Source organism: Neophocaena asiaeorientalis, unplaced genomic scaffold (assembly GCF_003031525.2).
Source record: "Neophocaena asiaeorientalis asiaeorientalis breed wild unplaced genomic scaffold, Neophocaena_asiaeorientalis_V1.1 scaffold129, whole genome shotgun sequence".
Classification (NCBI taxonomy): Eukaryota; Metazoa; Chordata; class Mammalia; order Artiodactyla; family Phocoenidae; genus Neophocaena; species Neophocaena asiaeorientalis.
In genome coordinates this window covers 5,128,258-5,154,480 of record NW_020172446.1, presented here as the reverse complement: position 1 = coordinate 5,154,480, position 26,223 = coordinate 5,128,258, and the positions used below count along the sequence as shown (strand labels likewise).

At 37.1% G+C, this 26,223-nt stretch overlaps 1 protein-coding gene across 1 annotated transcript in view; it reads right to left on the bottom strand.

The window, feature by feature from the left end:
* The window catches only part of CPD (carboxypeptidase D), a 67,027-nt gene that overhangs the window by 32,908 nt on the left and 7,896 nt on the right, over positions 1–26,223 (bottom strand). Inside the window, exons 3-7 of the mRNA XM_024737323.1 lie at positions 8,762–8,904; positions 7,912–8,081; positions 6,128–6,477; positions 5,458–5,649; positions 3,230–3,397 (exon numbers count right to left, since the gene is read on the bottom strand). Of these exons, the coding sequence (XP_024593091.1) occupies positions 3,230–3,397; positions 5,458–5,649; positions 6,128–6,477; positions 7,912–8,081; positions 8,762–8,904 (1,023 nt within the window). The remainder of the gene's footprint in view (positions 1–3,229; positions 3,398–5,457; positions 5,650–6,127; positions 6,478–7,911; positions 8,082–8,761; positions 8,905–26,223) is intronic.

Sequence of the window (26,223 nt, the reverse complement as noted above, 5' to 3'; positions counted from 1 at the left end):
ATGCTCAGCATCATTAGCCATCAGGGAAATGCAAATCTAAATTTCAGTGAGATATCACCTTTCACCCACTAAAACGGCTATAATCAAAAAAAAAAAAAATTAACAAGGTAAGGATGTGGAAAAACTGGAACCCTCATACATTGCTGGTGGGAATATAAAATGGTTGCTACTGTGGAAGTTTGGCAGTTCATCAAAAAGCTAAACACGGAATTACCATATGATGGTATTTCCATCAAAAAGCCAAACACAGGATAACCCAAAAGAATTGAAAACAGGGACTCAGATACTGTCTGCCAATGTTCATAGTAGTATTATTCATAATAGTAAAAAGTAAAAACAACCCAAGTGTCCATCAACAGATAGATAAACAAATTGTGGTATATGCATACAATGGAAAATTATTCAGTCATAAAAAGAAATAAAGTACTAACATATGCTACAATATGAATGAACCTTGAAAACACTATGCTAAGTAAAAGAAGACAGACACAAAAGGTCATATATTATATGATTTCATTTCTATGAAATATCCAAAACAGGTAAATCCATAGAGACAGAACACAGATTGGTGATTACCAGGGCTTGAGGGGCATGGGGAATAGAAAGCAACTGCTTAATGGGTAAGGGGTTTCCTTTTGGGGAGGTGAAAATGTTTTGGAACGAGATAGAGATGGTGGTTGCACAGCATTGTGAATGCACTAAATGTCACTGAATTATTTACCTTAACATGGTTAGTGTTATATGAATTTCACCTAAATAAAAAATTAGTATCAAAAATTACAAAAAGAAATATTACTTTTCTCTATATTCTTTCAAAATCCTTCTAAATTGTTAAGTTGGCAGCAAGGAATTCCTCTGTTAAATTTCTTTGCCAAGATTTCAAAACTCATTTAAAGATTTTAAGATGAGAATGCAAAATACGTCATGGAAAGAAACATATCTACGTGATTGAAGATGTATCCCCCCACCATGCCAAGGTCTTGATACCACATGTAAACATCCGTCAATTATTTTCACTGGAATGTAACTAGTATTAAGTTTTCAGCTTTAGCCAACATGACGTGATGTATTTTATACAGATTTTTTTTTTTTTTGCGGTATGTGGGCCTCTCACTGTTGTGGCCTCTCCTGTTGCAGAGCACAGGCTCCGGACACGCAGGCTCAGCGGCCATGGCTCACGGGCCTAGCCACTCTGCGGCATGTGGGATCTTCCAGGACCGGGGCACGAACCCGTGTCCCCTGCATCGGCAGGCGGACTCTCAACCACTGCGCCACCAGGGAAGCCCTACAGAATATTTTTTAAAGCTCAAAGTAAAAATTATTTTCTGTCAAACATGGTATACAATTAATAAAGTAAGAAAAAAGCCAAAAAATTATTTTGCTAACCAGGCTGCAACTTCATAATTCCTATTTGGGTCTTTGAGAATCGTCCATGATTACCAATTATAGAAGTATTTTCTCCTACTATTAGCAAGCTTTCAAAGTCATTTTTGGAGAATCTCAATTTACTTCTTAAATACAAATATCCATAAGTGTGTACTGTCATTTCTAAAATGGCAGGTTAATCTATATGCCATCAAATCTCGACTGTGATACTTCCTTGGATAAACCAACAAATGTGGACACTAAATTTCTTACCTATTGCCCCTGGTGTTAATACCTCCACTCTTTTTTAATTTATTGAGATATAGTTCACATACCATACAATCCATCCACTTAAAGTATATAATTCACTGTTGTTTAGTATATTCACAGGGTTGAATATACAACCATCACTACTATCTAATTACAGAACATTTCATTACTGAAAAAAAAACCAAACCCATACCCATTAGCAGTTACTCCCCATCCTCTCCACCACTATCCTCTACAGCTTGAGGCAACTGCTAATCTATTTTCTATCTCTATGGATTTGCCTATTTCTGCACATTTCATAAAAAATGTAATCATACAATATATGGTTTCTTATGACTGGCTTCTATCACCTACCATGCTTTCAAGACTCATCTATGCTGTAGCATGCATCAGTCCTTCATTCCTTTTCACAGCCAGATAACATTCAATTGTATACCACATTTTATTTATCTGATCGTTAGTTGGTGGACATTTGGGTTATTTATACTTCCTGGTTATTATGAATAGTGCTACTATGAACGTCCACATACCAGTTTACATGTAGACATGTGTTTTCAGGTCTCTAGGGTATTGACACTTATTCACACAACCCTAGTTGGACACTGTGATGATTTGTTGTTGTTGTTTATTTATTTATTTTTGGCTGCACTGGGTCCTTGTTGCAGCACACGGGCTTTCTCTAGCTGTGGCATGCAGGGGGGCCTACTCTTTGTTGCAGTGCCCGGGCTTCTTGTTGTGGTGGCTTCTCTTGTTGCAGAGCACGGGCTCTTGGCACGTGGGCTTCAGTAGTTGTGGCACCTGGGCTTAGCAGTTGTGGCTCACAGGCTCTAGAGCACAGGCTTGGTAGTTGTGGCGCACGGGTTTAGCTGCTCCGTGGCAGGTGGGCCCTTCCTGTGTCCCCTGCGTTGGCAGATGGATTCTTAACCACTGAGCCCCCAGGGAAGCCTCACTGTGATGATTTTTAATCTTGACCTCTCATCCTATTCAACTAAGTTCCTGCTGAATTATATGGAGGTGTATAAGCTCAGATACTACATGAGAATGAGGTCATTGTGCTACAGTTAAATACACAGCAGATGAAAGATAAGAGAATGTCAAAAATCTAAACTTACATAAAAGGGCATATTAAACTTTAGGGAGAAATAGGACTAAACATTTGGATCTGTTAGTGTTTAATTTTTATAAATGACAAAGAACATGTTACCAAATTCCCAGTGAGAGGGATAAATATAAAACATTTCTGAGGGATAAATATAAAACACTTGAAGAACTAAGTGAGAAAGAAATGGAGGGAGGGAGAAGGAGGAAAAGGGAAGGAGAGGTGGAGGGTGAGAGACAGAGAAAGAGAGGGAGGCAGGGCAGATGGAAGGAGGGAGAATGGAAGAGTACTGGGAGAGGGGAGGGGTGGGGGAGGAACGGGGAAAACAGCCAGGAAACTGGCTTAAAAAGTAATGAGGAGAGACCTTTATTGTTGTCTGCCGTAAAAGCAATAACAGGCTTAAGATAGCCTAAGACTATAAACAGATAAACTTCCACTGGGATTTTCAAATGCTCTCAACAAGAATTAATTAGTGGAATATCAAGTTGCTATTACCTCCATGCAGGTTTGCTGACAGCACAAATGGATAGGCCTTCATCCAGCTCATTACAGCAATAGTTTCTGGTTGGGTAGGATCTGTGATCTGAATGAACTGATCTGGGAAATTTCGGTTCAGGTCAAAGTTGTTGCTGTTATTTCTGCCGACTACGCTTACTGAATCTCCTGTATGATAAAAGATTCAAATTTAAGCCATGTTTTATATTTTAATCCAATACACACTACTTCAGCTATCTTAATTCAAAGGTAAGTGTGAACACATCAGGCTTCACTATGATCAAACACACTGTGATTGAAACCGAGTAGGACCCTGTGGGGCCTTCCCAGGTTAAAAAAGCCCCTCTGTATCCCATATTTCTTGTTTGTAGAAAAAAGGCTTTAGTCTCCTAGGCCTTCCCTGAGTCCCAAAGAGCAGGTATAAGCAGTTACTGATTAGGGAAGTGAGGAAATTCAGAAGTAAACGAAAAGCAGTTAAGCAAGAAAAGTAATGACAATGATTCCCGATTAAAAACAAGAGTCCTAGTTCTTACTCAAGGGATATACATAACAATCTAACATGTATCCTTGAGTTGTTCTGCAGGATGTAAGACTCCAACCCAGTAGGGGAAGGTGACTATGTGCTGAGCACAAGCATGTAGACCCCGGACTGGTTGGAACCAGAAGGCTGATGATTAAGATTCCCGAAACATCAGCCTGTTACCTCCACACCACCAATCAATCAGAAGAAAGTCATGCACCCTGTACCCTCACCCCAAATGTTGCCTTTAAAAATCCTTCCCTGAAAGCCATTGAGAAGTTCAGGTCTTTTGAGCATGAGCTGCCCATTCTCCTTGTTTAGTGCCTGCAGATAAATCCTGTACTTTCCTTCACCACAACCTCATATCAGTAAATTGGCTTTGCTCTGCAGCAGGTGAGAGGATCCAAGTTCAGTTGGGTAACGTGATTAAAACACACATCGTTTTTACATTGTACATTAAAAAAAATGTATCTCTTCTAGATCTTCTGAATAGAAAGGTAAAACCATTATCCTTTCATTTCTGCCTCTGGTCATACTTTGAGGGGAAAAACTCCAACCATATGAATTATATTAAAATATTGCTCATCTGTCAATAATCCACATACAGTGACGTGATCACAATGTTGAGTGGGCATGACTGGCATGAGGGGGACTCTATTGCACTGGCATACAGGTCACTAAAACAATGTAAATAAACAGACCAAATGAAAAGAAAAGAGTTGCAGTATGCTCACATTAAAGTGATAACAAAAAGGTAAAGTTAGTCAAGAACATAGTTGGAAGGGAGGAGGAGAAAGGGTTCAACTTAAGCTTATTCCATTTTACTATGGGATGAGAGCCCTATTATTGTCATTATAATGAGAAAATGAATGCAAGTGAATGAAGAAAACCTACTAGAGGACTCACTAGTAGTACGTAGTTCCATCTTTCAGAAAGGTCTCAAGGGAGGAATGTGGAAGGAATGTGTGAGGCTGACAAAGAATAAGGTCCTTAGCGAAAGAATCTAAATGATATATATAAGGATTAACCTGGTCATTTACTAATCGATTCTCTCAGTGTTCAGTCAGTGAGAGTAATAAACCACATGGCTGCATATTCATATTGTGGTATCTTTTCTACTCACTGGTTATCACTGCCTGGAAGGAATCACAGGCTGGGAAAAGATGGATTCTCACTCTCCTAGTGTTCTGCATAATGTGGCCCATGTAAGAAAGTTGCTCTCCCTGCCCTTACTATAATGCCCTGGGAAAGATGGGCTAGCCCAGAGGAGGCAGAGGAATGGGAAGTCAGTAACTTAGCAGATTTAGATTATACATGCATGGGGAGTAGAAATGGGAGTCAAAACAGAGTCACTGGCTTAAAAAATATTTGGTTTGAGATTTCACTTATGAGATAAAGTTCCCAATACAATAATTTAACAAAAATTACTCTTAAAGTGGAACAATTTGTAAAAATCTTACATTATTTTAGTAAATAAGAGCCATTACCAAAGTGGAGAACTTCATTAAATATAAACTTGATGACATAATTGTTGAATGAACTAGCCTATCTTACAAGAATACAAAAGCTAGAACCAATGATATATTATAAGTATAAAAATAGGAAGAAATTTCAGGGAAACAACCAGTTCAAATTCTTTTCTATCCCCCAATAATTATGCCATATAATAATCAAAAAGGTTAGGCATTAGTAGATAGCTATTCTTTACCTTCCTGGGCCTTTTCATACCCATCAGGATTCATGGATGGCATAAGGTGAATTCTAGTGTTAAGAACCAAATCTGTTACATCGGGATCTGTTCCAAAGTTCTTACAAAGGTATTCGATGAGGTTCAGTAACAGTTCTCTTCCAACCACTTCATTTCCATGCATATTTCCAATGTACTTAAATTCTGGTTCACCTGAAAATAAAGTAATTACATGGAAGACGTTTTTCCTCTTCATTAATCCTAGACTCTCTCTACTTTTTCCCCAACACATACAAAGACCCTGAACCAAAGATTTAAGATATATTTTGGCAAAAGAAACAGGAAAAAGCATCTTATAAAGCAGTCCTTACTAATATATACGTCTGAGCAAGCTCAAAGCATATATACGTATGTGTGTATATATACATATATACACACACACACATATATATGCCATATAATATGAAAATAAAAGTACTATTAGCAGAAAGAATCTAATTATGCATTATGTTAAACTTTGTGTATAATATGGATTATCAAATGGATTTTCTTCTTTTCTAGGAAAAAATTGGTTACATTTTCTTTGATCCAGTTATACATACAATACGTGACCTTTCTAGATGAAGCAAAGCAATACAGCACATAGCTCTGAAAAGCAATCTGAAATTATGTGTGAAACTACACCAATTACCTGGTTCATGGACACCTGGATTATCAGATATCTCCATTACATAAAGTTCTCTTGACTCTACCGATTTTCCCAATGAATAAAGCCGGGTGATGTTAGGATATTCATTGGCAAACCTTCTCAAGAAGATTTCCATATCAGGGAAATGGTGGTGGTGAAAGTCCTGTGGCTGAACTGGCTGGTGGGAGGACTGTGTTCCAAGAGGACTATTAGGTATAGCAACTGTGCTAGCAGTTACTACAACCTCTGTTGTGTCAGGGACTACTGAAGCCACAGTTGGCCGAAGGGGAAAATTCACCTTTGTGGCTGGTCCTTCTTTCACTATTATGTTATTAACAGTCAGTGGCATATACCTGAAAAGAAAAATTTGAAAAAGTAGATGGCTTGGAGTTAAACTGAAACAGACAATGCTTTAACATTATAAAAGTACAATAGCCTTTTCATACTCCTGTGCTTAGTCTATCGAAAATCAAATCAAATAAAGATAAATGTGTAAATTCAAGACTTTTAGCGTATTATCTCACAAAGAATCCCAGATTAAGTCCTTAAAGAACTATTTCTCTTACCATCCTTTCAGGTTCCACACATTAGAATGCTTATAAAAGATTACATTCAGGGGCTTCCCTGGTGGCACAGTGGTTAAGAATCCACCTGCCAATGCAGGGGACACGGGTTCGAGCCCTGCGCCAGGAAAATCCCACATACCAGGGAGCAACAAAGCCCGTGCACCACAACTACTGAGCCTGTGCTCTAGAGGCAGAGAGGCACAACTACTGAGCCCACGTGCCACAGCTACTGAATGAAGCCTGTGCACCTAGAGCTCGTGCTCCGCAACAAGAGAAGCCACTGCAATGAGAAGCCCGCGCACCGCAACAAAGAGTAGCCCCTGCTCGCTGCAACTAGAGAAAGCCCGTGCACAGCAACGAAGACCCAATGCAGCCAAAAATAAATACATTTATTAAATAAATAATTTTTTTAAAATTACATTCAAAGGAGAGAATACGATGAAAAATGAAGGTCGTTAATCCATTGTAACCATTGCTACAATACTCAAAGTAGATATAAATGATCCAATTCTTTGCAGTGCCTTATCAGACTGACATTCCAACTACTTTACCAAATGGGAAAGTTCAAAATTAAAGGTAATTTATTTGCTAAAGGTAAATCCTTAGCAAAATGAGCTTCCAGAAATGTTCCCAGAGGAGGTGGGGAACCACTCATGTCATGTATTAGAAAGCTGATGGTGAGACAGCTCTTCAAAATGTCTTTCATAGAGCCCTGAGTTTCTTCTGCCTTGGTATTCAATTAGCCTCGCGGCAATGCTTTACACAGCTGACCACCAAGCTTTTTTTTTTTTTTGCGGTACGTGTGCCTCTCACTGTTGTGGCCTCTCCTGTTGCAGAGCACAGGCTTTGGACGCGCAGGCTCAGCGGCCATGGCTCACGGGCCCAGCCGCTCCGCGGCATGTGGGATCCTCCCAGACCGGGGCACGAACCTGTGTCCCCTGCATCGGCAGGCGGACTCTCAACCACTGCGCCACCAGGGAAGCCCCATCAAGCTTTTAAGACTGTCCTTCCTCCCAATTTTACAACGATGCTTCATATCCAGTTGTATTGTTAATGTGACAGAAGATCCACCATAGTATTTTCTCATTATAAAGAGGGAAAAAATCAGAAAACAAGGAAAAATAAAAGCCAGATACAGTAAACAAGATCTCCAAGAGTATATTTCTCTTCTTAGATATAAACAGAAACTTGACATTTTAAGAGTCTAGTTTAAATTCTTACCCAGTTAAAACTGCGGTAATGTTATAAGTTCCAGGAACAAGTAATCGGTGGAAATCACCAAATCTTCCTGTTGTGATATTATGATTAATACCAGCCACTGAGATGGTTGCATTCTCTAAGCCAGCTCCTGTTACTGAATCTTTAACAAATCCTTTAACTCCAATGTGGACCTAAAAAAAACAAGAATCAAAGTAGACTGCTCAGAGACAATCAGTTTGGAAGGCAAGAGAAAATAACCTCTCTGCATTGATGCTAGAATTTTTTAAAAATAAGCTTATTCCTCTAGCTCCCTGAAATAGTTTTCAATCTCTCCAAGTTAAAATAAAATATAGACCAAAAAATTAAATCCTTAAACTTAAGTCATCTGAAATCTAGACTGGTAAAATGCTTTCGAAATTCCTTCTCCTCAAAGCCAGACTTCTGCTTTTATCAGCAAGATATAAGTAATCATTTCTGATATATCCAGTAGTATATTAGCCTGCCTGATATTTAAATTAAACTTATGTCCGTGGCTTATATAATGGTAAAGGTTCTCTAGCAAATATGATCGAATAGCATTGTAAGAATCTGGTACTACAAATTTTGCTAATTATTTCAGGTGGTAAAAGTGTTGTAAGACAGTCAAAAGAAGCCCTCCAGAGGAAAAGAGCTGGGGGGAAGGATAACAGAGGCATGGCTAGAATATGTTCTAACAGATTCTAATATAATAATTTCTAAATATAATCTACAATCTTAAATAATAAAAACAGAAAAATAAAGGGTATCTAGAATAAACTGTTGTTCATATACACAAATTTCTCCCTTATTTAATCAATTATTACCATACGCCAACCTTCCATTCAGCTTTTACCTTTTCAATCAATGTGATCAAAGACTCACGATTGTTCTCCCATTCTTGTTGAAGCTGCGAAGCTGGTGGGTACTTGCAACAAGACAGTTCTAATGTGATTTCAAAACAGTTGGCCCATAGATAATTGTAATCTTGCATGCCACCTGAAACATGAAGGAAAAAATAAGTTTATTCTCAGAATTCTACTCTCAAAAAGACCATAGAAATTAAATCAGTCATCTCTGCATGTATAAATTCTCTTTTCATTAAATTGTTTGAAATTGGAGAAGGCTCTTGAATTATAGAGGACACTAACAAGGAAGGCGAAAGGAATACACCTTGGAAAGGAATATACATAAAGGAAATATATTTGATTGATAGGACAAACAGTTATAAAGAGCATGAATATAATTGTTAATAACAATAGCAATAATGATAACCACTCTACATTTGAGTGTTTACTATATGCCAGCTCTGTTCTATGACCTTTATGCGTATTAACATTTAATCTTTACAAAAACTTTTTGAGGTAGGTGTTGCTATTTCACCCATTTTACAGATGTGAGAAGTAAAGCACAGAGAGGTGAAGATTTTTGACAGAATGAACATGAAGAATACTCAAGATCTTAAAGTTATAAAGGATAGTCACACCAAAGCATTATTAAGGGCTTACTATTCTAACTGTACTCCCTGTATCACAAAGGTGACAAGAAGGGTCTGGATCAAAATGGTAGAGTAGAAAGAGCCTGAGCTCAACTCCTCACATAGGCACACTAAAATTACAACTACTTACAGACCAACTACCTCTGAGAACAACCTGAAGAATAACAGAAAAGATTTCCCACAGCTAAAGACATAAGGAAGGACCCACAACAAAATGGGGTGGGTGGGTGGAGATGCAGTCTAGTCAGGGCCCACACCCCTGATGCAATGATGCACAAGCAGGAGGAATATCACAATTGTGACGGTCATCCCTGAGGAGCAAGGAGTCCAAGACCAACACTGAGCTCCCTAGACCAGGGTCCTGAATTAGGAAGACAAGCCTCCAAAATGTCTGGCTTAAAAGCCAGTGGGGCTTATGTTCAGGTGTACCAGAGAGCTGTAGGAAACCAAGACTCTGCTCATAAGGGTACATGCAGAAATACACTTGCTCCAAGTCCCAGCACAGAGGCAACAGTTTGAAAGGCACCTGAATCAGACACACTTGCTGATATTGGATAGCCTCTGGGAGAGGCAGGAGGCAGCTGGGACTCCCCCTGGGGACTGAGATTCTGGCAGCAGCCCCTTTTTGTGATCTCATTCTATCATGCTGACACCAGCATTGACAGGCACCATTTTGGAATCCTCTTTCAAGCCTATTAGAGCCAGGGGCCTGCCTCACCCACCAGCATGCCCACAGTGGTCAAACAATGCTGAGCATCACACTCAAACATGCCCAGGCCTGCCCTGACCATCAATGTGCCCAAGCAGTTGGCCCTGCCACAACAGAAAGGCACAAGCAGCCCTCATAGGGAACACCCCTGAAGTGTCTGCCTTGAGGGGAGCAAGCTGCTGGGCCCATAGGACATCTCCAACATAAAGTCACTTCTCCAAGATCGGAAGACATAACAGACCTATTTAATACAAAGAAAATCAACACAGAAAATTAGGCAAAATGAAGAGACAGAGGAATGTGTTCCAAATGACAAAACCTCAGAAAAAGACCTAAATGAAATGGAGATAAGCAATCTACCTGATAAAGAGTTAAAGGTAATGATCATAAAGATGCTCACTGAACACAGGAGAAGAATGGATGAACACACTGAAAACTTCAACAAAGAGTTAGAAAATATAAAAAAGACCAATTAGGGCTAAAGAATACAATAACTAAAATGAAAAATAGGACTTCCCTGGTGGTGCAGTGGTTAAGAATCTGCCTGCCAGTGCAGGGGACATGAGTTCGATCCCTGGTCTGGGAAGATCTCACATACCAAGAAGCAACTAAGCCCGTGCTCCACAACTACTGAGTCTGAGCTCTAGAGCTCGCATGCTGCAACTACTGAGCTGCGTGCTGCAACTACTGAAGCCTGCGCACCTAGAGCCTGTGCTCTGCAACAAGAGAAGCCACTGCAATGAGAAGCTTGTGCACCGTGACAAAGAGTAGTCCCCGCTCGCCACAACTAGAGGAAGCCCGTGTGCAGCAACGAAGACCCAATGCAGCCAAAAATAAATAAAATTTAAAATAAATAAATAAATAGAAAGGGACACATGAACTTTTTTAAAAAAATAAAATGAAAGATACACTAGAAGGAATCAACAGTAGATTTGATGATACAGAATAATGGATCAGTGATCTGGAAGACAGAGTAGTAAAAATTACCCAAGCTGAACAGGAAAAAAAAAAAATGAGGATACTTTAAGTGACTTCTGGGACAACATCAAGCATATTAACATTTGTGTTATAGGGTCCCAGAAGGAGAAGAAAGATAAAAAAGAGAAGAGAACTTATATGAAGAAATAGTAGCTGAAAACTTCCCTAACCCAGGGAAGGAAACAGACATCCAGTTTCAGGAAACACAGAGAGTCCCAAACAAGATGAACACAAAGAGGTACACACCAAGACACATATTTAAAATGTCAAAAATTAAATATAAAGAGACTCATAAAAGTATCAAGAGGAAAAACAACTAGTTACATATAAGGAAACTCCCATAAGACTATCAGCTAACTTTTCAGCAGAAGCTTAGCAGGCCACAAGGGAATGGCATGATATACTCAAAGTGCTGAAAACAAAAAATACAACCAAGAATACTCTACGCAGTAAGGTTATCATTCAGAATTGAAGGAGAGATAAAGAGTTTGACAGACAAACAAAAGCTAAAGGAGTTCACCCCAATAAATCAGCCCTTCAAGAAATGTTAAAGGGACTTCTCTAAGCAGAAAAGGCCACAACTAGAAGTAAGAAAATGAATAAAGAAAAAAATCTCAATGGCAAAGACAAACATATAGTAAAAGGTAGTGGATCAACCGCTTATAACTCTGGTAGAAAGGTTAAAAGACAAAAGTAGTAAAATCATCTGTATCTACAATAAATAGTTATGGGATACACAAAATAAAAAGATATAAAATATGTATCAAAACATAAAATGTGGTGTAGGGGTGGGGGGGGGTAAAAATGTAGGGCTTTTAGAATCCCTTCAAACTTAAGAGATCATCATAAAATAGACAGCTATATACAAAGGTCATTATACATGAACCTCAAGGTAACCACAAACCAAAAACTGGTAAGAGATACACAAAAAATAAAGAGAAAGGAATCCAGACATAACACTAAAAATAGTCATCAAATCACAAGGGAAGAGAGACAAGAGAAGGAAGGAACAAAGAACAACTAAAAAACTCAGAAAAACAATTAACAAAATGGCAATAAGTATATACCTATCAATTATTACTTTAAATGTAAATGGACTAAATGCTCCAATCAAAAGACACAGGATGGCTGAATGGATAAAAAAGTAAGACCCATATAAGAGACTCACTTCAAATCTAAAGACACACACAGACTGAAAGTAAAGAGATGGAAAAAGATATTCCACTCAAATGGAAATGAAAAGAAAGCTGAGGGAGGAATACTTATATCAGACAAAATAAACTTTACAACAAAGACTGAAACAAGAGACAGAAAAGGGAATGTCGTAATGATAAAGGGATCAAGCCAACAAGAGCACATGACACTTGTACATATCTGTGTGTCCGACACAGGAGAACTTAAATACATATAGAGAGCAAATATTAACAGACATACAAAGAGAAAGACAGAACACAACAGTAGTAGGGAACTTTAACACATTTTCATAAATAGACAGATCATCCAAACAGAAAAATCAATAAGGAAATACTGGCCTTAAACAACACATTAGACCAGCTTGACTTAATAAATATATACAGAATAGTCCATCCCAAAACAGCAGAATATACATTCTTTTCAAATGCACATAGAACATTCTCCAAAATAGATGACATGCTAGGCCACAAAACAAGTCTCAATAAATTTAAGAAAACTGAAATCATATTAAGCATTCTTTTCTGATCACAATAATTAGAAATCAATTACAATAAGAAAAATGGGAAAAACACAACCATGTGGAGGCTAAACAACATGCAACTAAACAACCAATGGGTCAATGAAGAAATCAAAGGGGAAATAAATAAATACCTTGACACAAATACAAAAGAGACGGCCCAAATAAATAAAATCAGAAATGAAAGAGAAGTTACAAACGACACCACAGAAATACAAAGGATCATAAGAGATTACCATGAAAAATTCTATGCCAACAAATTGGACAACCTAGCAGAAATGGATAAATTCTTAGAAACATACAATCTTCCAAGACTGAATCAGGAAGAAATGGAAAATATGAACAGACTGATTACCAATAATAAAATTGAATCAGTAATCAAAAAACTCCCAACAAACAAAAGTCCAGGGCCAGACAGCTTCACAGCTGAATTCTACCATTTAAAAAAAGAGTTAATACTTATCTCCTCCTCTTCCTGAAGAGGAAGAATCACTACAAATTTTGTTCTACAAGGCCAGCATTACCCTGGTACCAAAACCAGACTAAGACACTACAGAAAAAGAATATATCCCTGATGTACACAGATGCAAAAATCTTCATTTGTTACAACTGATGAACCTACATCAACACATCATTACCACCCAAAGTCCGTAGTTTACATTAGGGTTCATTCTCGGTGTTGTATATGCTATGAGTTTTGACAAATGTATAATGACATGTTTCCCCATTATAGTATCATACACAGTGGTTTCACTGCCCTAAAAATCCTCTATTCTCCACCTATCCATCCCAACCTCCTCCCTAACCCCTGGCAACCACTGATCTTTTTACTATCTCCATATCCTTTTGCCTTTTCCAGAGAGTCATATAGTTGGAGTCATATAGTTGGAATCATATAGTATGTAGCCTTTCCAGATTGGTTTCTTTCATTTAGTAACAGGAATTCAAGGTTGCTCTTTGTCCTTTTTTTTCTGGGCTGCGCAGCTTGTGGGATCTTAGCTCCCTAACCAGGCATCGAAACTGGGCTCCCTGCAGTGGAAGTGCGGAGTCCTAACCACTGGACTGCCAGGGAATTCCCTCCTCCATGTCTTTTCATGGCTTGATAGCTCATTTCCTTTTAGTGCTGAATAATATGCCTTTGTCTGATGTACCACAGTTTATTTCACCCATTCACCTACTGAAGGACATCTTGGTTGCTTCCAAGTTTTGACAATTATGTAAAGTTTACTATAAACATCTATGTGCAGGTTTTTGTGAGAACGTAAGTTTTCAACTCCTTTGGTTAAATACCAAGGAGCAAAATTGCTGGGTTGTATGATTAGAGTATGTTCAGTTTTGTAAGAAACCACCAGACTATCTTCCAAAATGGCTGTACCATTTTGCATTCCCACCAATAATGAATGAGAGTTCCTGTTGTTCTACATCTTCACAAGCATTTGCTGTCGTCAGGGTTCTGGATTTTAGCCTTTCTGATAGGTGTGTAGTGGTAACTTGTTTTAATTTGCATTTCCCTAATGACATATAACGTGGAGCATATTTTCATGTTTATTTGCCATCTGTCTATCTTTGTTGGTGAGATGTCTGTTAAGGTCTTTGGCCCATTTTTTAATGCAGTTGTTGTTTTCTTAGTATTGAGTTTTAAGAGTTTTTTATGTATTTTGGATAACAGTCCTTTATCAGATGTGATTGCCTTCTTTTTTAGGCTGAATAATATTCCTTTGTATGTATATACCAAATTTTCTTTATCCATTCATCTGTCAATGAATATTTAGGTTGCTTCTTGGCCATTGTGACTAACACTGCAATGAACATGGGTGTACAAATATCTTTTCAAGATCTTGTTTTCAATTCTGTTGTATTTACACCCGGAAGTGGGATTGTTGAATCATATGGTAATTCTATTTTAAACTTTTTGAGGAAGCTCCATACTGTTTTCCATAGCAACTGCACTATTTTATATTCCTACCAACTGTGCAAACTCCACATCCCCAACAACACCTGCTATTTTGGTATTTTTGATAGTGGTCATCCTCAGAGGTATAAGGTGATATCTCATTGTGGTTTTGATTTGTTTTTCCCTGATCATTAATGATATTAAGCATCTTTTCATATGTCTGTTGGCCGTTTATGTTTTTTGAAGAAATGTCTATTCAAGTCCTTTGCCCGTTTATTAATCAGATTACTTGTTGAGTTGTAGGAGTTCTTTATATATTCTGAATATTAACCCCTTATCTGATATATGGTTTGCAAATATTTTCAGTAGGCTGCCTTTTCACTCTGTTGATTGTCTCCCTTGCTGCACAGAACACTGAAGGGTTTTGAGCAGAGGTGTGATATAATCTGAACAGCCTTTTTTTAAAGATCATTCTGACTGCTGAGTGAAAAATGACTATAGGGAAACGAAAAGGAAAGCAGGAAGATGAATTAGAAGAGAATAATGGATTTGACTAGGTTGCTGGTAATGGAGATAAAGCAGAGAGATTTGGATGTAGAAAGGACTTGTTTAAAAGGAATCAAGGATGATGTCTAGATTTTTGGCTTGAGAAACTAGGGAGACAGTGTTATTAGTGTCATTAACTGAGGATGAAGGAGAACAAAGGAAACAGATATGGCATGCCTAAGGCTCTGTCTTTGATCCTCTTCTCTTTCTTCACTTATGCCCTTGGTGTCTCATGCAGCCCCATGGGGTTTAAATATTATCTACCGGCTGACAACTCTCAAATTTCTATGTCCAGCCTACGCCTCTTTCCCAGAATCCAGACTTGTCCATCCAATTGCCTATTCAATATCTCTACTTGGATATCACAAACCTAACATATTCTCATCTTCCCTAAACCAGTCTCTCCCATGATGGTCAATGGCACTAGAAGAATTTAGTTGCTCAGGCCCAAAGCTCTGGAGTCACATCCCACATCTAAAGCATCAGGAAATCGTGCTAGTTCTAACTTCAAAATATATCCAGAATCCCAAGATTTCTCCTCACCTCTACTGCTGCTGCCCTGATACAAGCCACAATTGTTTCTCCACCTGGATTTCTGCAATCACTCTTAATAGGTCTCCATGTCCCTGCCCTAGCCGTTCTATGTTCTTTTCTCAACAGAGATGCCAGAGAAATTCTGCTAAAATGTAAGTTGGATGTTATTCCCCTATACGATGACTCTCTATTTCACTCAGACTAAGAGCCAAAGCCTAAGCCTCTGCATGATTTGTCCACCACCACTCCCCTTCCCTCTCTAACCTTTTTTTTTTTTTTTAACATCTTTATTGGGGTACAATTGCTTTACAATGGTGTGTTAGTTTCTGCTCTATAACAAAGTGAATCAGTTACATATATACATATGTTCCCATATGTCCTCCCTCTTGCGTCTCCCTCCCTCCCACTCTCCCTATCCCACCCCTCCAGGCTGTCACAAAGCACCGAGCTAATATCCCTGTGCCATGCGGCTGCTTTTATACTCTCCCCATCACAGGCTGTGCACCAGCTACACTGGCCTCCCCGCTGTTCACCGGATACACTAGGTACCTCCTGACTTTGGGTCTTTGTTCTAGCTGTTTCCTTTGCCTGGTATGCTCTTCCCCCACATATCTCTACTTGACTAACTCCTTCCCCTCACCTTCAGCTCTTTGCTCCAATTTCAACTTGACAATTAGGCTCACCTTGATCTCCCCACTTAAAGTTGCTACTTACTTCTCCCCATCGCTGTCCCCAAGCCCATCTCACCAGCACTCTCACTCTTTTCTACTTTTTTCTTTTTTTTCTACAGTACCTAACAATTTACCTATTATGTTTCTTATTTACTGCCTGCTCCTCCTTGCTAGATTATAAGCAACACAAGGGCAGAATATTTGTTATGCTCATTGATGGATATTCCAAGCACAAGAACAGTACCAGGCACATCGTATTCCTTCAGTAAATATTTGTTGAAGGAATGAAAGTAAGTAGGCTGGATCAGTGGGAAGTTAAGACTTCTGTTTTGAATGCATTAAATTTGAGATTCCCATTGACCATCCACGTGGAGATGTCAAATAGACTTTGTCTTCGTAAAATATATGTGCAGGTTTACCACTACCACAAGCCCAGTAACTTTGTCTTAACCTTTTTTCTTAGAAGGCAAGCTATCCATCTTTTGGTTTTCTCTTATCTTCCAGCATCTTGGCACTTACTTTGGGTCTGGAAGAAAAATGGTGAGATGCTGATTTTCACATCCCTACCAGTCATATTTCGTCATTAAGTGACGTAAGTCACCTTCAGTCATTGTTGACCTCTGATCATCTTTGGTAACTCTGACTCACATGTACACATGTGAACATACATATGTTATTCATTGTATATCATATTTATTAATCTCCAATATTTACTACTGTATTGGTCACAGTACAATGGTCATTGTAAATCATTAAACTAAGATTATAGGGATTTATAAATAGGAGACATATTTCCATTCAGAGTTTAGAGTCTTGGTGAGGAAAAGAAACACAGAACACATACAAATAATTTCAGAGCAATACAAATGTGAACTAATCTATTTTTCTGCATATATAAAAGTTAATAGAAAAAAAAATCTTCCCATCTACGGAAAAAAAAACTCAATAGCTGAATTAAATTGCAAACACAGTCAACTCACGCTTTAACTATGCCAGAATGCAGTGAAGTAGACTACTTATAATACTATAATCACCAGGCTTGAGTCCTAGCATTCTTTTGTCTACCCCTTAATTGTCTTACTTCAGCAGTAATTTAAGAAATACTAGCTAACAGCAACAAGAAGACAAAGCTTACAGTCATATTTTAGAGTGTTATCTAATCATCTTTTTAGATGTAACTTTAATAGGACTGTAACTAGCCAGCTCCAATGAATAACACGTACAAACATATGCCCAGGGTAAGGGGCGGGGAGGAAGGACAGAAGTCTTTTTAAAATAAGACCTAATTCTCAGAGAAGAAACTACATTCAGTGGCCTCTGGTCCTACAGATCACATTTTATATAGATAGTGATTTTGTAGCATATAACTTATGAACAATCTAAAACTAAAGGTCTGGGCTTCCCTGGTGGCGCAGTGGTTGAGAGTCTGCCTGCCAATGCAGGGGACACGGGTTCGTGCCCCGGTCCGGGAAGATCCCACATGCCGCGGAGCGGCTGGGCCCGTGAGCCATGGCCGCTGAGCCTGCGTGTCCGGAGCCTGTGCTCCGCAACGGCAGAGGCCACAACAGTGAGAGGCCCACGTACCGCGAAAAAAAAAAAAAACAACTTTTAAAAATCATCTAAAAAACTGGAAACAAATGGGATATTAACTGAGTTATGAATAATTTAAGATTTTTTTTCAAGATGCCACAAATAGGCATTATTTGCCATCTGTATTAAACTTCACATTATTTTTCCAATACTAAATGTCAAAGACTGTATAATAAGTAATCTTAGCTAAGTAGCTGGTCCAGATCCGTTGTCTTGATTTTTTCCTTAACAGAAAACCTGCTTATGCAAAGCTAGAGCTAGAGTTCACTGTCACAGAGAACACTGATCTGCAGATAGGCCTGACATTTCTGACAGCTGCAGCTACTACTAGATTCAGTTTATTTTTTTAAGCTGACATGTTATGTGGCTCAACATAGACTAAAGGATAAAATGTCTGATTTCAGAACATTATCCAGTCAAAGAAAATTTTAATTTTGGGAATGAAATATTCACCATAGGCATATCTCAAAGCAATATAGCACTTTATTAACAGTATAAAGGATCTGCTATTTATCCTACTCATTAACAATCATAAATAATCAAGCCTCTAAAATCCATTAGTCTCTTACTGGGCTATCTAAACCAATGACCTTCAAACTTTTTTATTCATAGGAAAATAATCTTGAAAAATTATGCAATATTTCACACATTTTAAAGTTGGTACCTAAAAGTTTTGATTTTAAATTTAAATAGTAACAATGTAATTTCTTGCATAATGTAAATTTTTATTTTTTAAATAAAGCCTTTACATTGTTATTTTAGGTGGATTCAAATAAATAAAAATACTACAGAAATTTGATTCCTAGAATCATCTTTTAAAACTTGCATGAACACTCTTCTTCAACAGGAGGGATTTTATAGCTTTCTTTTGTAAAAGAAACTTGAACTTTTATTTCCATTCCACTTGCTCCACAGATTGTTATTCAAATGGGACATACTTTTTTTTTTTAATAGATCTTTATTGGAGTATAATTGCTTTGCAATGCTGTGTTAGTTTCTGTAGCACAACAAAGCGAATCAGCCATATGAATACACGTGTCCCCATATCCCCTCCCTCTTAAGCCTCCCTCCCATCCTCCCTATCCCACCCCTCTAGGTCATTGCAAAGCACCAAGCCAATCTCCCCGTGCTATGCTGCTGCTTCAAATGGGATATACTTTTATGCCTGAAAGTCCTTCATTGATCATCCTATAATACTTCAATCTATAGTAATATGTATGTATGCATATTTAAATTTCTCTTAATTTCCAATGACATTAATGCCCTATTAAATTTTTGTCTTCTAGATTGAATTATTGGGACTTCTCTAGCAGTCCAGTGGTTAAGACTTCACCTTCCAATGCAGTGGGTATACCTGGTCGGGGAGCTAACTAAGATCTCACATGCCCTGAGGCCAAAAAACCAAAACATAAAACAGAATCAATACTGTAACAAGTTCAATACAGACTTTAAAAATGGTCCACATCAAAAAAAATCTTTATAGATTGAAGTATGACAATAACTACTGGTATACAATTTATCAATAAAGGCATAGTTTTATTATCAATTTCAATAAGTAATAAACCTAACAGGTAATAATTACTGAAAATATATCTTTTCATGAGACATTTCAGTGATACTTTTATGATACCATTAATCACCAAATTGTCCCTTTTGTTTTTGGTGCACTTTGTAAAACTCTGAGTTAACATATCATAGTGTGATTCAGATGGATAGAAAAAAATAGGCCTATCTTCAGTCAAGTGGAAGAAGAGGATATGAGATTGAACCTCAGCAGCCAGTATCTTTCTCAGGCATGGAAGATCTGGAAATTTATTTCCTTAAAGTTATCCAAACTAACTGGTCTCTTCCTCCTCCCCATACACACCCAGCTTGAAAACCACTGATTTAGACTATTTCCTCTACTCCCAAGGGAAACTGGCAAAAAAAGACGAAAGGTATATATTTTGTTTTTAAGCCTACCTACCAATCTAATTTTTCTATACTCAGAAAATATTGAATGCAATGTATTGTGAAAGCTATGATGTTTTCATTCCTTTACCAATATTAAAGAATAAGACTAAAAGTGTAATCACTAGAAATCTGTCCAGCACTACAACAAATTGTGATCAATACTAATTGTTATGGGTGGCTAAATCTTCTGATCAAAGAATCTATTCGTACCCATTCAACTCCTTCAATCCATGTGTCTCACAACTAATCTTCGTATGCCTGAAGATACTCAATTCATCTTTATCATGGAACCAATCCCTATTACTGTTTTCACTAGAGAGATCTAGCTTTAAGGAGGTGGAGGGTATTTAAATAAATTCAACCATTCATTCAAAGATGGTGCACTAACAACTCACTCTTATGCTTCATGCAGAAAGCCAATGGAAAAAAAATATAACCAATGCTACAATGTTAAGACTTGAACATAGCAAGTTTTTTTTTAAACTTGCCTCAGTAGGCCAACTATAAAGTATCAAACTGTATGACACAAGAAGCCCATAAACCTTTTACAGAAAAAAAAAATGCAATGTATTTTTTTCATTAGGAAAAGCATTTTAGCATGCAGGAATATAGATAGGCAATTTCTATTCTATATTTAAATTTGGAGCTTCTTGTTATTTCTTTAATAAAACTAGTTCAAGCTGGGATGAAGTGAGAGAGTGGCATGGACATATATATACTACCAAATGTAAAATAGATAGCTAGTGAGAAGCAGCTGCATAGCACAGGGAGATCAGCTCGGTGCTCTGTGACCACCTAGAGGGGTGGGATAGGGAGGGTGGGAAGGAGACGCAAGAGGGAGGAGATATGGGGATATATGTATATGTATAGCTGATTCACTTTGTCATACAGCAGAAACTAACACACCACTGTAAAGCAATTATACTCCAATAAAGATGTTTAAAAAAAAAGAATATGGTGGAATAAAATTAAAAAAAAAAAAACTACTTCAAGGGATAGTGAAAAGTTCTCACAACTTTGACTTTTGTGAACAATTTATTTATAAATAAGTGGGTTATTAAATGATAATTTTGCACTCCTTGAGATATTTTTAAAAGCTAATGAGTATGATGGTCATAAAAAATTTTAAGTGGAATATCTGCATTAAATGAATGGAAAAAACAGAGATTGCCCTTGAAAGAATTTTTCCCATATTCCTGGTCTTTAAATTCAAGTTTGCTTTCACCAAATCTTAACTGAACTTGGTCTTCATATTCTGAACAACTTATCTTATGAAAATCTATTTCCTTCACCACTCCCACTGAATATACATTTGCTAATGATATGATTCTACAAAGTTAAAACTACATTACACAGTCCTGTATCTGTTTTCAGTTTTGTCTAACTTGGTCAACACTCTCTCTCAGGCAGGTCTTTGAACTGTATTTTCCTTTGGTTTTTTTGTTGTTGCTGTTGTTTTTAAGTACTTTCCTATTTTCTACCACCTGTATTTAAAAAAAAAAAAAAAAAGCACATCTAATTTTTAGACTTTGGATCTGAAGATTTAGGGGCCATATCCTAAAACAGTGTTTGGTTCTCAACCTTGATGAAAGTCTACCATTACATTACAAAATATACAAGCACACTGCTCCAAAAGGTTAGATTTTTATATGAGGCTATACTTCAGTTTACTAAAACAAACAAACTTATGACTCAAGCAGAAGAAAAAATTCTGTTTATCATTTTAAGTTTTTGCTTTCCTTTTAAATGAGGTGGCACTCAGATAAAAGAGAGAGAGAAAGGAAGAAAGATTCAAGTAGCTCCTTAATGTACAAGATCAGATAAAACCAAAAGCCCTTTATTAATGCACATTTGATTATCAATAGTATTCTTAAAATATGAACAGGTTGAGAATATCTAAACTGTTGGCATTCCTTAAAGAAAACATCCCAGTACAAAATGCCAGAAGTACATTCACTTTGGAGATGAAAAAGCACCCATCTGTTCATATATATATATATATTTTTCCCCCTAGTTGAATTTCTGGCTCCAAGCAATTAAATGATGCTAGGAAACAATATCAATTCAATTTTCAAAATCAGGCACACTGCCATATGCTTTCCACATATCTCATAATGCCTAAATCTCTTTATAATCTTGACCTCTTTCCCAAGCTCCAGAGCCTATCTCACAACTGTACATCAAGTATTTATAACTAGTACATCCAGTACCGCCTCACCTCCAATTTTCACTCCTCTCACATCTAAAGAGAAAACACACACACACAAACACACCCCTTCCAATTAGTTTTTCCCCATTTCCATTATCATTCTTACTTATCCAGGCTCAAAATCTCCAAGTTATAACTTTAATTCTTTCTTTGCCTTGACACTTTGTTCTACTATCTAACTGATGGTCAATTCTGCAACTCTTCTTGCACAATTTCTTATATATCTCATACTCCCTTTTCATTCCCATGGCATCCCTCTAGATAAAGCCCATATCTCCAAAAAAAGACCTTACTCCAAATAACCGTAAAAACCTCCCTAGTCTCACTTCCTGTAGGACCCTTTCCCTGCCAATACATTTTGTATAAAGATAACTACAAAATGCATAGTACCACACTGTCCTTATCAAAGAATTCACACTCTAGCAGAAGACACAAAAAACAACATAAGTAGATAAGCATTACACTGATTTAAACAAAATGTTCTAGGAAGGTAAAAGTGACAGTTACTACAGGAGAGGTTTTCAGAGAAGGTTACAGCTGAACTGGAGAAAAGCATTTCAGACAGAGAATAGCCTAGTATGTGAAGGTTCACATTTTGCAGGAAGGACAAGTCATTCAGTGGTAGGTGAAAAGAAGGAGAGAAGACTAGAAATGTAGGCTTGAGTCAGACTGTGAAAAGTTTAGACTTGCTCCAATTAAAATGTGAAACAAGCAAAGATATAAGAATGCTTTAAGTTTTAGTGTGTTTGCTAGTTTTCTTTTAATATGTAATTTTTAAAACAAAAATTAACACAAGCACTAATAGAACTAGACACATCTACCTTAAGTGTGACCAATGGTAAATCACTTATCATATACACTTTGGATTAGTAAACAGACTCTGCAGGAAAATTAGACATGAGGACAGTATTTTGTACATGTTCATTAGGTCAGATTGGTTTATGTTACTTAAATCCTCTGTGTCCTTACTGATATTTTTGTTTTCATGATCTAACAATTACTGAGAAAGGCATGTTTAAAATCTCCTACTGTATTTATGGATTTGTCTATTTCTTAATACCAGATATTATATTTCTTCAGTTCTGTACCATCCATTTGATTTTATTTTATATAGATTCCAATTTCCTGGTGTCATAAGAATTACGACACAATGCCCTATTTAATGACACAGAAAATGCTGCACAAGAATAAGCTTTTCAGTCCATTTTTGGACCAAATCTAACTAACCTTTTACGCTGTTCAAAACAGTTTGGTAATTATTTTCCCCAGGCTCTTTCCTTTCTGTCAGCAATCTACTTAAAGCCAAACATACCTCAGTATTTAAGAGCACATCAATGCTACTCAGTCTGACCTCCACTTTACGCAGAGAGTGGCTGCCCACATGATCAAAGGAGTTTAAAGTCGCACCAAAAAACCTGAATTACTTACAGATATGTTATCTGGTCACATTTCCTAGCTCTCTTCTCTTTCTAGGTGGTTACTTGCCCTTTTAAAAATTTCTGTAAGTTGAAAGAGGGCAATTCTTCAAAGTTCACTGAAACTATAATTCAGTTTCATTAGGTTTGCTTTGGAATAAACATATTAAACCATCAGATGATTTTTATAATGTCTTCAAAACCATGAAGAAAGAAAATAATAAAGAATGGTAAACAAAAGGCATACAAATCAGCACACTGTGGTTAAAAAAAAAAAATAGAAGGCCTGCCCCGTGAATAAGTTCAGCTTAGGCTCTCACAGTAACAGGCTTTAGCAGAGGAGCACGACTGTTCACAGGCCTTATCAGGATAGTCATTCCCTAGACGGATCCTGAGGTTTGAGAGACATGTTGAGAGAAGCAAGGCCACCCATGTAGGCAGCTAGATATGCTGAATCAACCCTGGCAATGAAGGTGAAGGTGGTGCGGGCAAAATTACCTCACATCTCCCATTATTAATACATTATCTGATCCCCGAGAGCAGGAATTGTTTCTGTTTTGCTCACACTGTACCCCATCACTTAATATAGTGTATGGGATGTGGCAGGTGCTCAGTAAATATTTGCTAGGTTAATAAATGATTCCGCACCAGTTATTTCTTCTCTAAGGCCTTGATTTCCTATAAAGCAAAAGGGTTGGACTAGATCAATATATTCATTTTCAGCTCTAAACTTCTTTGAGTTAGAATTTTTAAATACACCACATAAATGTCAGTCAAGTTATTCCAGGATATCCGGGTCTGAATATATGCCTAGTCACAAGGTTTCACAACATCTTATCGCAGTCCAGTACAAGACAAACAATGAATTTACCCTGTTGAAACTACTGAAACTTAATACTTATGTTTCATGGGTGCACATATATGTTGAAACTTATGAAATTGTACACTTTAAATGTGTCCAATTTATTGTATGTCCATTATACCTTGATAAAGCTATTAAAACACACACACAAAAGAAACTACCGAAACTGCTCAATATTGCTAAGGCAGTAAGAGATATAAGCTACCTATTGTAGAAATAAAATATGCCTGACCATCCAGCTAAAACAGGAGAGAAGTAGATGCTCATAAAAACAATAATAATGGCAATGGCAAAATTTAGCTCCTTTAGATGTCTGAAGACTCAGAAAAACCCGTTGCCTGGCTTAACCAAGTAATCTTACTATGATGGAAGCACACTTACTTTTTAAATAGTATAACATATATTTACCTTCCTTAATTATTTGTCAATTAGAAACTACTTTCTAACCTTTTACAACTTTCTCCAAAAATGAAAATTTAATTATTTTTTAGTCCATTATTTTAAATAGTATCTCAAATAATGAAGCAACTTGACTACATCACAAAACCACTAGTTCATGAAATCAGGTTTTATTAAATATACTTGCTAATGGGAATTCCCTGGTGATCCAGTGGCTAAAACTCTGTGCTTTCACTGCAGACGGCGTAAATTCGATCCCTGGTCGGGGAACTAAGATCCCACAAAAAAAAAAAAAAAGAAAGAAAGAAAAAATAGAAATATATTTGCTAAAGATTGAAATGAGATTAAACATTAAAGTATGTCCTTTATCTTTAAAGTTTTTTAATGGTTTTCAAACCACCTCTAATTGTTCCGGGCAGAAAGTTTGGCTTCTAAATATTTCAAAGCCCTTTCTAAATAGTTCAAATCACTAGTTATATATAAGAAACACTGGTAGAAACTATACGGGAATAAGAAGACTCTAGAAAGTATCAAGTCCTCAAACTTAGCACCCAATTTGTGTACACTTGGCTTGACATAAAAAGTCAAAGAGTTATTCAAATATTTATATGAAGGCACATGAAGAGAAACGTCGTAACATACTTTATAATGTGACTAACTGCCAACAACAAGGTAAGGGGAAATCTAAGGCATTCACCGTGGGCAGATTCTAAGAAGAGAAAAAAAGTTTATACTGATGACTTTTCCATAGATTGACTTGTTCCTTCTGATTACTCTTAATTAAATTGTCTAAGCCTGGGCATAAAAATGAAAAAGTCATTATTCAAAGGATACCAAAATTTAAAAAGAACAATAGCTGTTTTTGTAACATTTAAAAGAAAAGATAAACAATTCAAGCTTACTTTAACATAAACAGCATTTCATGAGAAATTGCTGGTGGATATGTAAAGTAGTACAGCCACTGTATAAAAAGCTAAATACAGAATTACCATATGACCCAGCAATTCCACTCCTGAGTATTTGAAAAGATTTGAAAACAAGGACTCAAGTAGATACTTGTACACCAACATTCATAGCAGCATTATTCATAGTAGCTAAAAGGTGGAAACAACGGATGACTGGATAAATGAAATGTAGTATATACATACAATGGAATACTTCTCAGCCATAAAAAGAAATGAAGTTCTGATACATGCTGCAAAATGGATGAACCCTGAAAATGTTATGCTAAGTGAAATGAGCCAGATGTAGAAGGACAAATATATTAACTCTAGTTATATGAAATATCTAGAATAGGCAAATTCACAGAGATAAAAAGGAGATTAGAAATTACCAGGGGCTGGGGGTGG